At 48.9% G+C, this 13,643-nt stretch overlaps 1 protein-coding gene across 1 annotated transcript; it reads left to right on the top strand.

The window, feature by feature from the left end:
• Positions 1–8,482: 8,482 nt before the first annotated feature.
• Positions 8,483–12,749, top strand: TRNP1 (TMF1 regulated nuclear protein 1). The gene has a single exon (XM_081202795.1). The coding sequence runs from the start codon at positions 9,227–9,229 to the stop codon at positions 9,818–9,820; it is 594 nt and encodes a 197-aa protein (XP_081058921.1). The 5' UTR covers positions 8,483–9,226; the 3' UTR covers positions 9,821–12,749.
• Positions 12,750–13,643: the final 894 nt, after the last annotated feature.

The raw sequence follows: 13,643 nt of genomic DNA, 5'->3' as shown, positions 1-13,643 counted from the left end.
GATGTTGAAAAGCTGGAACATGTGCAGAGTAGGGCAACCAAGATGATAAAGGCTCTGGAAGCCAAGCCTTAAGGAGGGACAGTTGAGGAAGTTGGGAGGTGATAGGATAACCATCTTCAGCTATCTGAAGGGTTTTCACATGAATGATGGAGAAAACTTGTTTTCTGCTGCTCCTAGAGGGTGGGACCCGAACCAAGGGATTCAAATTACAAGAAAGGAAAGAAATGTGAGTAGTTGTGATAATATGGAAAATTGTCAGACAGGCTGAGGGAAGTCTAAAAGATGTATATGTTAGAAGTGGATGTTAAACATGGATGGAATGCATATTGGAAATTGAATAAAAATTAATTAAAAAAAGAAAAGAAAGGAGAATCTGACTAAGCATAAGGAATAACTTTCTGACTGTAAGAGCTGCTTGACAGTGAAACGGATTGCCATGGAAAGTGGTGGAACTCTATTCGTGCTGAGTTTTAAGTCACTAATTTGAACATACCCAAAGAATCCATATCTCAGGAGTGGGGAGCTCAGGAAACGTTACAGCTGGAAAAGAGAACTGGAGCAGGGTTCAGCAAACTTTTTCAGCAGGGGGCCGGTCCACTGTCCCTCAGACCTTGGGGGGGGGGCGGACTGTATTTTGAAAAACAAATATGAACAAATTCCTATGCCCCACAAATAACTCAGATATGCATTTTAAATAAAAGCACACATTCTACTCATGTAAAAACACCAGGCAGGCCCCACAAATAACCTAGAGATGCATTTTTAATAAAAGGACACATTCTACTCATGTAAAAACACGCTGATTCCTGGACCGTCCGCAGGCCGGATTTTGAAGGCGATTGGGCCTCAGTTTGTCTACCCATGAACTGGAGCTTCCTGAGAAAACCCTGTAGCTAGTGGAGGCAAGTGAGGGAGGATATTCATAGATATTTACGGTAACCAGTGTCAGCTTAGCAAACAAGCAGTGCTTTTTTCTAGGAAAAGAGGTGCAAGTACTCACCATAAAGCTGTTACAGTAAGCGCCACACTTTTTAACAACAACAAAAGAGGTGCCAGTACTCTGTACCCTTGAATACTCCCTGAAAAAAACACGACTGGAAACAAGACTATGTTCAAAATAAAATGTCAGATCAATCCATCTTCCCGCTCCTTTACTAAGATTTCGTAACAAATACTTCAAAGAAACCCTGCATTATAAAAGAGACATCAGGTCGAAGAGGGTTTAAATATTTCATCCTATTTAATAAATAGATGTATCCCGGCAGCCTAGTTATGAACAAAGGACTGGAGTAGCACAATCTGCCAGGAAAGGGCAATCATTCAGCAAGTGATGTGCAGCCCAGCAATGAATTTATTCCTGATTTTCTGTAGCACTACCCAGAATGACTGTACATTGTTCTTTGCCCTCCCATATGTACAGTCAATTTTCTAAGAAAGCATTTCCGTTAGTTTTCAGACAAGAGTGCCTATTTCCAGCTCTGGCTAGTTTTCTAGCTACAGACCCTTTTGGACAGAGGCGATCAGGCCATGGTACTGCACATTCTGGTAACTTCCAGATCGCATCATTGCAATGCACTCTACATGGGGCTGCCCTTGAAAAGGACTCTGAAACTTTTAACTGCCCCAAAATGGAGCTGGATCACTCAGTTGGTTAGAGCATGGTGCTGATAATACCACAGTTGTGCAGGTTCAACCCCCATATGGGACAGCTGGATATTCCTGCAGGGGGGTTGGACTAGATGATCCTTAGGGTCCCTTCCCACAATTCTAAGATTCTAATCAGCAGCCACTTTTGGGATGGGATTGCTTTTAGAACTCATATAACCCCTGTTCTAAAGCAGACGCATTGGCTGCCAGTTCATTTCTGAGCCCAATTTAAGGTGCTCTGCTAGTGTTTAAAGCCACAAACAACTTAGGCCGCAAACATCTCCTTCCCCACAGAATCTCCTGGGTCTTAAATCAGCAGAAGGGACCCTCTTGGTAGTTCCACCTCCCTCAGAAATATTGGGCGCGACCCCAGAGAGGGCATTCTCTGTGGCAGCCCCTAAGTTGTGGAATTCCTTCCCCACAGAGGTACGTCTGGCTTCTTCACTATACAGCTGAGGGCCCAAGCATTTTCATATAAATGACGCATGTACCCAGAGCTATTGTGAGACAGTGATTCCTGCGTTGCAAGGGGCTGGACTGCATGAGCCTTGGGGATCCCTGACCACTCCACATTTCTGTGAGCTGGGGCAATTGCTAACATATGACACTGTTACAATAAGGAGCCATCTTCCTGAGATTGCACGGGTCTGTTTCATGTCCTCCGGTATTGTAAACTCATCCTCCCCTAGCCCTTTTAAGGTTCCCTATTGAGAGGCTTAACATCATGCTGTTTTCCTTAGGGAAAAATACTGGAGAGTAATGGGTAGGTGTACCTCTTGGTCTCCTGAGGCAACCTGGCGGATGGGAAGCACAGCTGATCATTAGAGTGATGTGCCAAGAAAAGCCTTGCCTCTGGGCCATCTTTGATCACCTCCTGCTTCTTACTGCTGTTCTCCGTGTTGGTAAAACCAATTCCACTGGGGCTCATTGTGCAAAAGGTGTACCCCATAGACAAGTGTTCCTTAGGGCCATTCATTTGCAATCATCACATCTTCCAGTCACATGTGCACCTGGCAGAGCTGTTGTCCTTTTGAAGTCTCCAAGCCTGCAGAAGGCTAAGCTGATCCTTTAGGACTAATAGGGCCCTCAGCCAGCCCATCCTCTCTCTGTCCTCTTACAACCAGTTCAGAGGGTAGCACGGGTTGTCAGCTACCTCCTCAACCTTAGTCTTACGTGTTGCACTTGTAGAACCCAGCAGGGAGGAAGGTGGGGACAAAAGTAGTTTTAGTTTGCTCTGCCTGTCAATGGCTTTGGTTTCCCCTACAGTGAACCTCCTGCCTTGCACTCTGCCAACCCCAACCGGAACCAGGGACCCTTCCCTACAGATATAACCTCTCTCTCACAGGCCTTTTGAAGGGTACTGAAATCCCCACAGTGCACTGCAAAGCAGTGGAGCAGTCTACAGCACAGATTTAAACCACTTAAACCAGGAACAGGGAACACAAGGATCTCCAGCTTATAACTCCCATCATCCTTGACCATTGGCTATGTGACTGGGGCTGATGGGAACTGGAGCCCCACAAAATCTGGAGGGCCGCAGGCTCACCATCTCTGGGTTATACAGTAATTTCCTCTCCCCAGGGAACGCTGGAAGTGGTAGTTACGTGAGGGGGTATCACATCAGCAGGTCTCTAACTGAAAGCCCCCAGCAAACTACAGAGATCTGAATTCAAATCCCCACTCAGTCATGAATCTCAGTGTGACCTTGGGCCATATTTCAGCCTAGCCTATCTCACAGGATTGCTATGAAAAGAAAATTGGCAGTGGGATAGGAGAGAACCATGTACTGTATGCTGCTCTAAGCTCCTTGGAGGAAGGGCAAGATATAACAAGTAACAATGATGTTCAACTGAATGTACAGGACCCCTTTTTTTGCAAGCTATGGTCCTTCAGACACAGGAATAAAAGCTTACCTTATGAGCCAGCAAAAGAAAAACTGCAAATGAAGCAGCGTCTGCCCCCCCTTTTTTGGCATGTGTTCTATATTATGTTTATGCACAATAGAATATATCTTTCCTCAAGGCAGGAAGGGTCTGTGTCCTCATGCCTGGTCTTTGTCTTCAGAGGACAAAGAACAATTCCTTCCAGGACAGGTATAAATCTCTTTGATGTTAACCCCCCCCCACAAACCCAACCCTCCATTGTCAGCTTTGCAAGGTGATATCAGGAGATCAGCTCAGAATGAAAAGTCTTTAAATAATTTAGCAAAGAGGCTGAGCTGAGGCTCAGAAATGGAGTTGTTTGGAGCTGCATTTCTGCAAGAAGCAGCCAAAACATGTTACATTTATACTGGGGTGGGGAAATCTCAGGCCTGGGGGCTGAATGCAGCCCCCCCAGGATTCCCTTGGGACTCTCACCAGGTCACGCCCTTCACTGGTCATGCTCCATGCTTTTACCCGGCTAGTTCTTGAATTGTGACAATGCCCACTGCATTTAAAGCATGTCTTATCCCAAAGAATCCTGAGAACCATAGTTTACTTCTCACAAGCTACAACTCCCAGCACCTTAAACAAACTACAGTTCCCAAGATTCTTTGGGGGCGGGTGGGAAGTAGTGTGTTTAAATGCACAGTACTTATGCAGCTTGTCTCTGTGTACAAAAACTCTTGACTTTTGGGGGGCCTGAAGGTCACATTGCTCCACTCACTTTTGTCTTTGGTCCCACCCACCGGACATGCCTCTCCCGGCAGTTTCCCCCAGTGTGACTGCAGTCCTTGGGCCAAAAAAGGATTGCTACTTGCACCATGGATAGTGATTCTGTTTGCATTTCTAGCTGTGCAGTTCTATCTGCTCAGAAATAAACCTCAATTGTATTCACATGAGGTTTACACCCAGGTACTGCAGGTCTGTATACGATTACTGCTTCAAAACCTAATGACAGAATTGAATGAGTGGAATTTGCATAAAATGAGCCTCCCTCCTCTTGAACATGGAGGTTTGGATAAGAATGCTGGCCACGATGCGGGATTTGATATCCAATTATTATCAGGCTGGGTGCTCTTAAAAGGAGGGAACAACATTTCTGGGAGAAGAAAGGGCATCGAGCCCCCTCTCTCCCTCTTTTTTTCTTCTTCATATTGCAAGCCTGCTGGGGAGCAGGGATCTGTTTGTACTCTTTTCATTTGACAGCATATGCCGTGAAGCTGCAGAGTCAGTCAAGCTATAAGCTGAAACAGGCAAACAAACATATTGGATGAAGCCCCCAAATTCATACTGCAAATTCACCAGTGTCCAGTCTGTTCCAGTTCTAACCAGAAGCAGAAAAAAAATCAAATAAAAAAAAATTCAATTTAGAAAAGCAAGAACATCCCCAATGGGTAGGCTGCCAATGCTACCTCCTGTTTAGCAGGATACAGCCAGCTCTATGGATGACATTTCGCTGCCACACAGCTCTCAATCTTGTTCTGAGTGGGTTTCCTGTGGTTTCCTGCCAACCCATCCCACTTTAAGCCTTATTAATAAAGCCTTATGTAACCGTGCTGTTGGCAGACACGTTGCAGTATCAGGTGGAACATCTAGTGGAAGGATGCTGTAATTCAGAGAATGTGCACAAATGGTGGTTATGTGCATGTGTGAGGGGGAGTAATGCGATTAAACAACTCGAGAGAACAGGAAAACTTGGGGACGGTTCCTTGGGATGAGAAGTGCGAAAATGGGGGGGGGGGGAGTTAAATTGTATATGGAATGGCCACTAAGGTCGAAGCAAGTAAACAGACAAGAGCTGGGTCAGGTTCTGCTTTCTTGGTAGGAACCTCTGAGCCCTCATTCTCCCAGGCACAATCAACTGTCCCTCCAGGCATCTTCCCATAGGGACTTGGGTGGCACTGTGGTCTAAACCACTGAGCCTCTTGGGCTTGCCCATCAGAAGGTCGGCGGTTCAAATCCCTGTGATGGGGTGAGCTCCCATTGCTCTGTCCCACGTTTAGAACTGTCACTCCAAGCATGTTCCAGTCTCTCGCTTCCCCTGGCCCTGGCCCCAAAATTCTCCAGCCCATCCGAGTGCTGTTAAAACCTTCCAACAAATAAAAATAAAAGTATTTCCCCCATAACATAGGAACAGAGGAAGCTGCCTTATACCGAGCCAGTTCAGTGGTCCATCGCCACTTAACTGACAGCAGCTCTCCCTACCTGAAGATGCCTGGGATTGAACCCAGGGCCTTCTGCATCCAAAGCAGATGCTCAACCACTAAGCCACAGCCCTTCCCCTAAAGAGCTAATATATAATATAAATTAAAGCATTTATTCCATACCCCACTCAGATCTGCCTGGTTCATGTAATAGAAGGCTGGGTGTTTTGGCGTTGATGAATCTAAGTTCCAATGGAGAAGAATAGCATTTGCATAGCATTTGTCCTTTGTCCATGGAGTTCGTGTCACGAAGAGTCGGACACGACTAAACGACTAAACAACAACATACTGTCCTTGTCAGGATTAGGAAATCATGTAAATATGCACCTCTTTCCAGTAACCACCCATTATCTCCTTTCTCACTGGGCTGCACTGTGTCCCTAAGGTCAATATTTTCCTGTCTGGATTACTATAGAAACATTTCCCGCAGGAAGTTGCCAAGGTTTCACCCTCTCATCCGTTACCCCCTCTGAATTCACGCAGGAGGCATGACTGAGACAGATGAAGCTGCGGCTCTTTGATGAAACTGACTCAAGCTTGCAGTAGCTGCCTTTGCGGGTGGGGTGGGCATGGCAAAGAGAGTCACCTGCATTTTGCACACTGCAGAGGAGCCGAACCAGCCCCCAGTCGTGCTTTTTCAGCTGCAATCCGATAAAGCTCTTTCCAGGGAGTCAGTTCTCTTGACTGAGTGGGGACTTATTTCTGAGTAGACATGAGGAGGATTGCACTGTGTTTTACCAGCTGCAAGGGAAGAATGAAGTTTGCAGATTAATCCCTTCTAGAACAACAACAAAAATGCAAGCAGCAGAATGCAGAAAGTTATAAGATTTAAGCTTGTGCAACAGAACTCCACCCCCCCCCCGTACCCTCCCCAAATCTGCTACAGAGGGTTGGGGGGACTCCCAGAACAGATTGGGGAGGGGCGTAGGGAAAGCCAGGAGGGGAAAGTTTCATTGTGCAAGACAAAATCCTTGAGCCAAAGGAACTATTCACTTAGTGATACTTCGAATACAACCCAACACCCCTAAAATCTGCAAGAAAAGTTAACGAGAAAAAGAAAAGATGGCACCAAAATGGCATAAAAATGAGGAAAGCCTCAAGCAGTTTCTGGGTAATTTATTGTCCAGTATGCTGCTACAGCTGTCCTCATCAGGGGTGCTGGAAATACAGATAGGCAAAAAGTAAAATCAATATATAACTTTCTATAGTAAGTCTCAAAGGAAAGCAATCAGAGTACAAAATGGGCAAAAGTAGAAACTTACTCTATTATTTCATTTTTATTTAATAAAAAAGCCTACCACTCACTGACACCCCAAATACTAGATTGGGGTAAAACATAAAAATAAATTATAATACCTAAATCAATAAAACAGCCAATTCATTAAAATATTGGAGAGGCAGCTAAAAACAATAGAGGAAGCTGCATAACACGGGTGGGGAACACTTTTCAGCATTATTTTTCTTCTATTGTTTATTACTCTGTAGATCATTGGTTGATTAATCAGTGAAAGCTCACTGGATTGACAGTGCAATCCTATGTTCATTTCCTCAGAAGTAAGTATAGGTTTAGGGTATAGGTTTAATTAATACATTTACTTGGAAAATGTATAGACCATGAAACTTAAGCTAATATCTTTACAGGGTTTACTGGGCCTGTGACTACTATAGTAAAATTCATAATACATTACAATGAATAATAAGACTGCAATAAGACAATCAATTTTGTACAGATAGGATTGTATTAGGATTTCTTTCATCAGCCCTAGTTGTTAATGGGTGGAAGGTAAAGGTAAAGGACCCCTGGACAGTTGAGTCTAGTCAAGGGCAACTATGGGGTGCGGCACTCATCTCACTTCAGGCTGAGGGAGCCGGCATTTGTCCGCAGCCTTCTGGGTCATGTGGCCAGCATGACTAAACCGCTTCTGGCACAACGGGGCACCGGGATGGAAGTCAGAGTGCATGTAAATGCCATTTTCTTTCCCGCCGCAGCAGTACCTATTTATCTACTTGCACTGGCATGCTTTCGAACTGCTAGGTTGGCAGAAACTGGCTCACCCCGTCACACAGATTTGAACCACTGACCCTTCTGAACAGCAAGCCCAAGAGGCACAGTGGTTTAGACCACAATGCCACCCGCTCCCTGTTCTTTATGGTCGTGGGATGGGAAGTTGCCATGATTAGCAAGTGTATGTGTTAAGTCAATGTGCCTGTCCACCTTTGCATGTATTTTGCCCTCAGCAGGGGAGAGCAGCGGCGTAGCGTGAGTTGTCAGCACCCGGGGCAACGCAAGTAATTTGCGCCCCCTAACCCGGGGCAAGGCACGTAATTTGCGCCCCCCCCTAACCCCTAACCTGCGAGTTGCCGCTGGCGCTGCCGCCCAAACGACGCCGCTTGCCCGGAGGAGGAGGGGGGCAGAGAGGCGAGGAAAATGCAACGGCCCAGCAGCTGCAGCAGCAGCGGCGGAGGCGGGGCTGTGAGGAGGGGCTGCCTGATGCGTCCTCCGCGGCGAGCGCTGAGAGCCGCTGCCTGCCGGGCGCCTTCAGCCCGGACGCGCGCACAGCTCGTCGGTTCCGCGAGACATGCGGCTCTGCTACAGCCTGCGCCCGAGGCTCTTCGGCGACTCCGGAGGCAGCGAGCGCCCCCCCCCCAAATGTTGCGCCCGGTGCGGCCTGCCCCCCTGGCACCCCCCACGCTACGCCACTGGGGGAGAGAAGCCTCGAGTAAAAGTGTGCTATTGGCACGTGTGTATCCGCCGAGGGAAAGGGCGTCGTGAGAAAGGGGTGTGTTTGTGCGTGGTCTGGTCTGCCCCCAAGCAGAGCGAAAACGTGTCTGGCCAGAAGCACCTGCGGCAGGTTGCTGCTGGGTTGGCAGCTCTTCCGTACATAGGCAAGGGGCGTCCGCGGAGGACAAACAGCGGAGAGTCCCCAGGCGGACGTGCGCGAAGGTGATGCAACCGCCAGGCGGGAAGAGGGGAGCCGGGGTCGGGACTGGCGAAGGGATGCGCACCGGCTGCAGCCGGGTGGGCGGGCAGGCACCGGGCGGGGATTCGCTGGCTGAGTGATGCTCCCGCCGCTTCGATGACTGGCTCAGGGCGGCATCTCTCAGCCGCCCCCCTGCCAACACCCCGCCCGCCCTGCCGTCCCGTTATAAGAGCGCTCGGAGCCGTTCGCCACTTCGCCACAACATCATAGACCGGCGAGACCTGCGCCTCGCTGCCGCAGCAGCAACGCCGCCGCCGCCGGTCCCCTGGCTGGAGCCTCGGGGCGGGGGATCGGGGGAGAGAAAGCGCACCCCGAATCCCCGAGGCGATCCTGGGAAGGAGCTCCTTAGCCCCGTCGAGAGCGGAGCCCGGCGCGCCCCGGGCGCCTCGCCAGCAGCAGCGGCGGCGGCGGCGGCGGCTTCTCCAAGGTGCGGCGGGGCGCTCCTCTCGCTCTCCGAAGCGCGCGCGCCTGGATGCCCGGCTGCGGACCCGCGCCCTCTGCCGGCGAAGCCATGACGCCGCACAGCCGCTCGGAGGCCGGGAAGCCTGAGCAGGCGGCCGCCGCCGCCGCCGCCAGCCGCGAGCTGGAGTTGCGCGGCGCGGGCGCGGGCGCGGGCGCCTCGGCCTCGTCCCTGCCGGCGGCGGTGCGGGGCGCGCTGGAGCTGGCCGAAGCCCGGCGCCGGCTGCTGGAGGCGGAAGGGCGCCGGCAGTTGGTGTCGGAGCTGGAGAGGCGCGTCGAGCAGCTGCACCGCGTCTTCATCGATGCCGAGCTGCGCATGGCCAACCGCGCCGAGAGCCTGGGCCGCCTGGGCAGCGGCGTGGCGCAGGCCGAGCTCTACCTGACCGCGCACGGGCAGCGCCTGAAGAAGAGCCTGCGGCGCTGCAAGAAAGCCAGGCCGCCCGCCTTGCTGGCTTCGGCGCTGGGACTGGGCAGCTGCGTGCCTTGGGCTGCCTGTAGAACGCGCCGCGGCCGAGGGGGCGTCCCGGAGCCGCCCGAGTCCCCCTTCAAGAGGATCCAGCAGGGGGCAGCTCCTTCTCCCCATCAGCCCCGGCGAACCCGGCCTTAGAAGTGGGGCGGGGCGCTGCACCCCTCTGCCACCCGCTTGGGGGGAGGGATGTCGCTAGGAAGGTGGGGTGGAAGGCGACGGGCGCTAGTAAGCGTGCAGAGGCTCTTCCTTGCAGAATTTTCCTCCAAGGATGGGGACCGTTTCCCCGAGCCCCACAGGGCAGGAGGGTGTGATGATGATGTTGGTGAGCTTCCTTCCCCATCTGCTTGTGGCAAACAGCTCCCTCCAGGCAGATCCACCTTATGCATTTAAAGCATACTTAATACACATTTAAAGTATATGACTTCCCCCAAGGAATCCTGGCAACTATAAATTTGTTAAGGGTGCTGGAAAGGTTTGTGAAGGAGTAAACTACAGTTCCTAGATTCTTTGGGGGGAGTTGAATATGCTTCAGATGTATAGTGTGGCTCTTTTCCAGCTGCTTGTCATCATCAGATCTCTTGGCCTTGGGCTCAACTGTAGGAGACATCTGATTCTCATGACCATCTCATTCATTGACTTTCCTTTGGTTTGGATAAGTTTGGCTTGCAACCAGCCCCAGATTCAGCTGCTGCTCTGCTGCTCTTGAACTGGTCTGCTGAAGCTTTGAAGTTGTTCCAGAACTGGCTTTTTTGCTCTGATGGTCAGAGGGTGAGATGATGGTGAGAACCAGTCCTAGACTGCTGGCCTTTAGGAAGCAAAAAACGGCACCTTCTGCTCCTAGCCAATGAGTCCTTTTTATCAGGAGTCGAGCAGTTGGGTGCTTCAGCTTCGACTTTTGGCAAAGTCTGTTACCACAGGAGGCCTCTGCATTGCATTCTAGTGAGGACCCAGAGCAAAACGGGCAGCATGGAGATGTCTAGGCAGCCATTTTGGCAGCAGCTGGAGAGAGGGTGTTGAGTCTGTTGGTTCTTATGCAATCGAAAAGTACCCATCTGTTTTGTAGAAACTCATCCTCTTTAGTCCAGGGCCTGGGAGAGTTTCTGGATTCTGCAGAACTTGGAAACATTTCATCTTTGCATAACTCTTAAAAGCAGTCAGTTTTTTGTGACTTGACATTGCCCCTCCTAAACTCTGCTTGTACCCATGGGTCTTTGAAGAAAGAAATTTTGGTTCAGGAGGAGAAGAGCAAGTTCCATCCCTCTGATTTTTTTTGGCTTGGCTTCCAAGTTGTCTGCCAAAGATTCCACCTTGAAGTTGCTTGTCCAGCCATGGGACTTTAGTGATGTGGAGGAGTAGGCTTGCCCAAAGGTAAGCACCTGCTTGACAGACTTGACCTTCACCTGACACTCTGCTGCTAGATCTTCCTCAACACAGGTGCTTCTTTTACCCAGCAAGGCTGCTGGTCATGCTTGGCTTCTGTTCTCCCCTCTCCATCACATTTCTGCTTACTGGATCCAAGAAATTGGCCTTATTTTTGCCCTTGTACATAACAAAAGCTTCCTTTCTACACCAGGGGAAAACTGCTATCGAACTGCAACCAAGACAAGAGGTACCCTGAATTGCTCCTTCCTGCTGTTTTGGACAATGGCGTTAAGGGGGACTAAGCAGGAACCTTTTCCTACAATGATTGTATTAGAACTCTTCTTTAGCCTCTTGTCTAGCACTTACTGACCTGAGTTGGACTGACCTGCTGTTCTGAACATCAGAAACACTATAATTTCTCATATTGAGAATCTATCCTGGTCTTTATGGGGGCTAGATTTTGCCTCTTGCTGGTTAGCTGACGGGAACTTCTGAAATACTTTTATTGCACTTTTAATGTAGATGTTGGCGTTGCTTTGCCATTTAGAATCTTACAGGGTAACGAATGGGTGCAGAATATCCACTGGATATTGTGCTCTTGATCCTCTGTATCCAACAGGTTTGGGTATATGGGGTGAAGAAATGCCAGCTTTGTACTTTTGTATTAGTTCCAATTTCAGCTGCTTTGACAAAGGAGCAGATTGAATCAGATTTCAAAACAGGGGTCAAAACAGGGCCCTGAAAATGCTGAAACGAAGCCAGGCTGCATTTCTCTTAGATAGGGCTACAGTATGTGCTTAGAATTCGAAGCTAAAATACTTGTTATGTAACAGGAATGTACTGTGCAGTCTAAGTAATACTGGACAAAATTGCACAACTTTCTCACTGCAAAAATAACTGTAGGGGTTTTCTTGTAGAATTCGGATTGCTTTTGCATCTAGCGAGGTAGCCTAGTTACTCTTCTGCAGCAAACGCAACAAGGAGCTTTGGGCACCTGTGAGGTTCACCAAGTTTAAGCTTTTGGTGGTGCCATCCAGGCAGGACTTTGGGGCAAATGTCCAGGGCTGCACTCAGCCGAATGGGCATGGACATGGGCATCGGGTGGGGGACCTACGCCACAGGTTTGGCTAATCACATTCTGAAGTAAATGAAGTAAACTGGCATTGCCATCAAAAGAGGTAGGGAGACAAGACCATTAATTCCAGAGACACTGCAATTCTAACACTGCTTACTTGGGAGTATGCCCCATTTGATTCAGTTGGTCTTACTTCTGAGTAGGCATGGTTAGAACTGCATTCTAAAATTACCTAGCTATGCTGCTGCAGGAACTGGAGCAGTGAAGGAGATTGATGCATGAAGCACTGGGAGATAGTAGGCGGAGTGGTGCAGCAGGAAGAAAAGGAGCTCAGGAAGAGGCACGAGCTCACTGGAGAAATGCGAGCGTCCAGAGAAACCACTTGGGTTTGATAACAGCCAGACTTAAAAGCAAGAGGGGTAGAAAATCCCTTTAAGAAAAAAGGAGGGAGATTGCAAAACCAGGACTGAAATAAAGTCACTGCATTTAACCTGATGTTATCATAACCACCAGGATAACAAGAGGTTGGTTGAACAACAATAAAAATAGTGGGGACAGCAGGAGAGGAATTTTAACATTCTCATTTTTGAACACCGATTTCTCAAGAGACTAACGTAGTATTTTTAAAAATATATATTGGTGTGTATTTAAAGCTTCTGAAATAAGAAGCTTTAAATACACACTAAGGGCTCACCCAAACTTACACTAGGCACAGGTCCACACTTTAAAGCACTGTGTCCAAGCACTCCCCCCCCCCACTTTCCCCAGGTTGAAGCCCCAGAAGGACATCTTGAATGGGTTAGATGCATGGAAGAGTGACCGTATGAAGAGTGACCATTATCCAAATATGCAACCCCTCTTCTCTTTCTCTGGAACATATACAGTGCAGTCCTATACAGGTCCACTCAGAAGTAAGTCCTACTGTGTTCAAGTGTGGATAGGATTGCAGCCTAAGAAAGGGCCAGGCTGCCAACCACTAGCAATTTGGATAAACGCATGCTTTCAACCACAGAGTTGCATTCATATAGAGCAGGGATGTCCAGCTTCCGAGAGACTGTGATCTACTTGCACTAAAAAAAACACTGGCAGTGATCTACCCATTGTATTGACCATAGTTGTTGAACTTCTTTTAGGGAGCAAAATGTGTTGATTTTTTTTTTGCGGGGGGTCAGTGTCTCAGGATAGACCACGGACACCCCACAATCAACCAGTAGATTGCAATCTACCTGTTGGACAGCCCTGAGGTACTGGTTCTGACCTAGCTGTCTTGCATGGTTGCCAGGCGCAAAAGAGGACAGGGCTCCTGTACTTTTAGTAGCAATGTAGAAAAGGGAATTTCAGCAACTATAGCTGGTCATGAAGCTATTAAAGGTGCAGGAGCCCTCTCTTTTGTATCTGGATACCCTCTTCAGTTATAATATTTCCCTTTCCTGTACAGCAATCCATTACAAGAATGTAAAGGATAGGAAATTTTGAATCTGTTTCTCCCCCCCACCCCGACCTTTGCCATCAGAAAGGGACTCC

The sequence above is a fragment of the Podarcis bocagei genome, assembly GCF_964188305.1.
Source record: "Podarcis bocagei genome assembly, chromosome: 7".
In the NCBI taxonomy this organism is placed as follows: Eukaryota; Metazoa; Chordata; class Lepidosauria; order Squamata; family Lacertidae; genus Podarcis; species Podarcis bocagei.
The sequence above is the reverse complement of the archived record's forward strand: the minus strand, read 5'-3'. Positions and strand labels throughout refer to the sequence as shown.

Bases quoted from the DNA above. Each gene is read 5' to 3' on its own strand.
- TRNP1 (XM_081202795.1), top strand. From the start codon at position 9,227: ATGCCCGGCTGCGGACCCGCGCCCTCTGCCGGCGAAGCCATGACGCCG.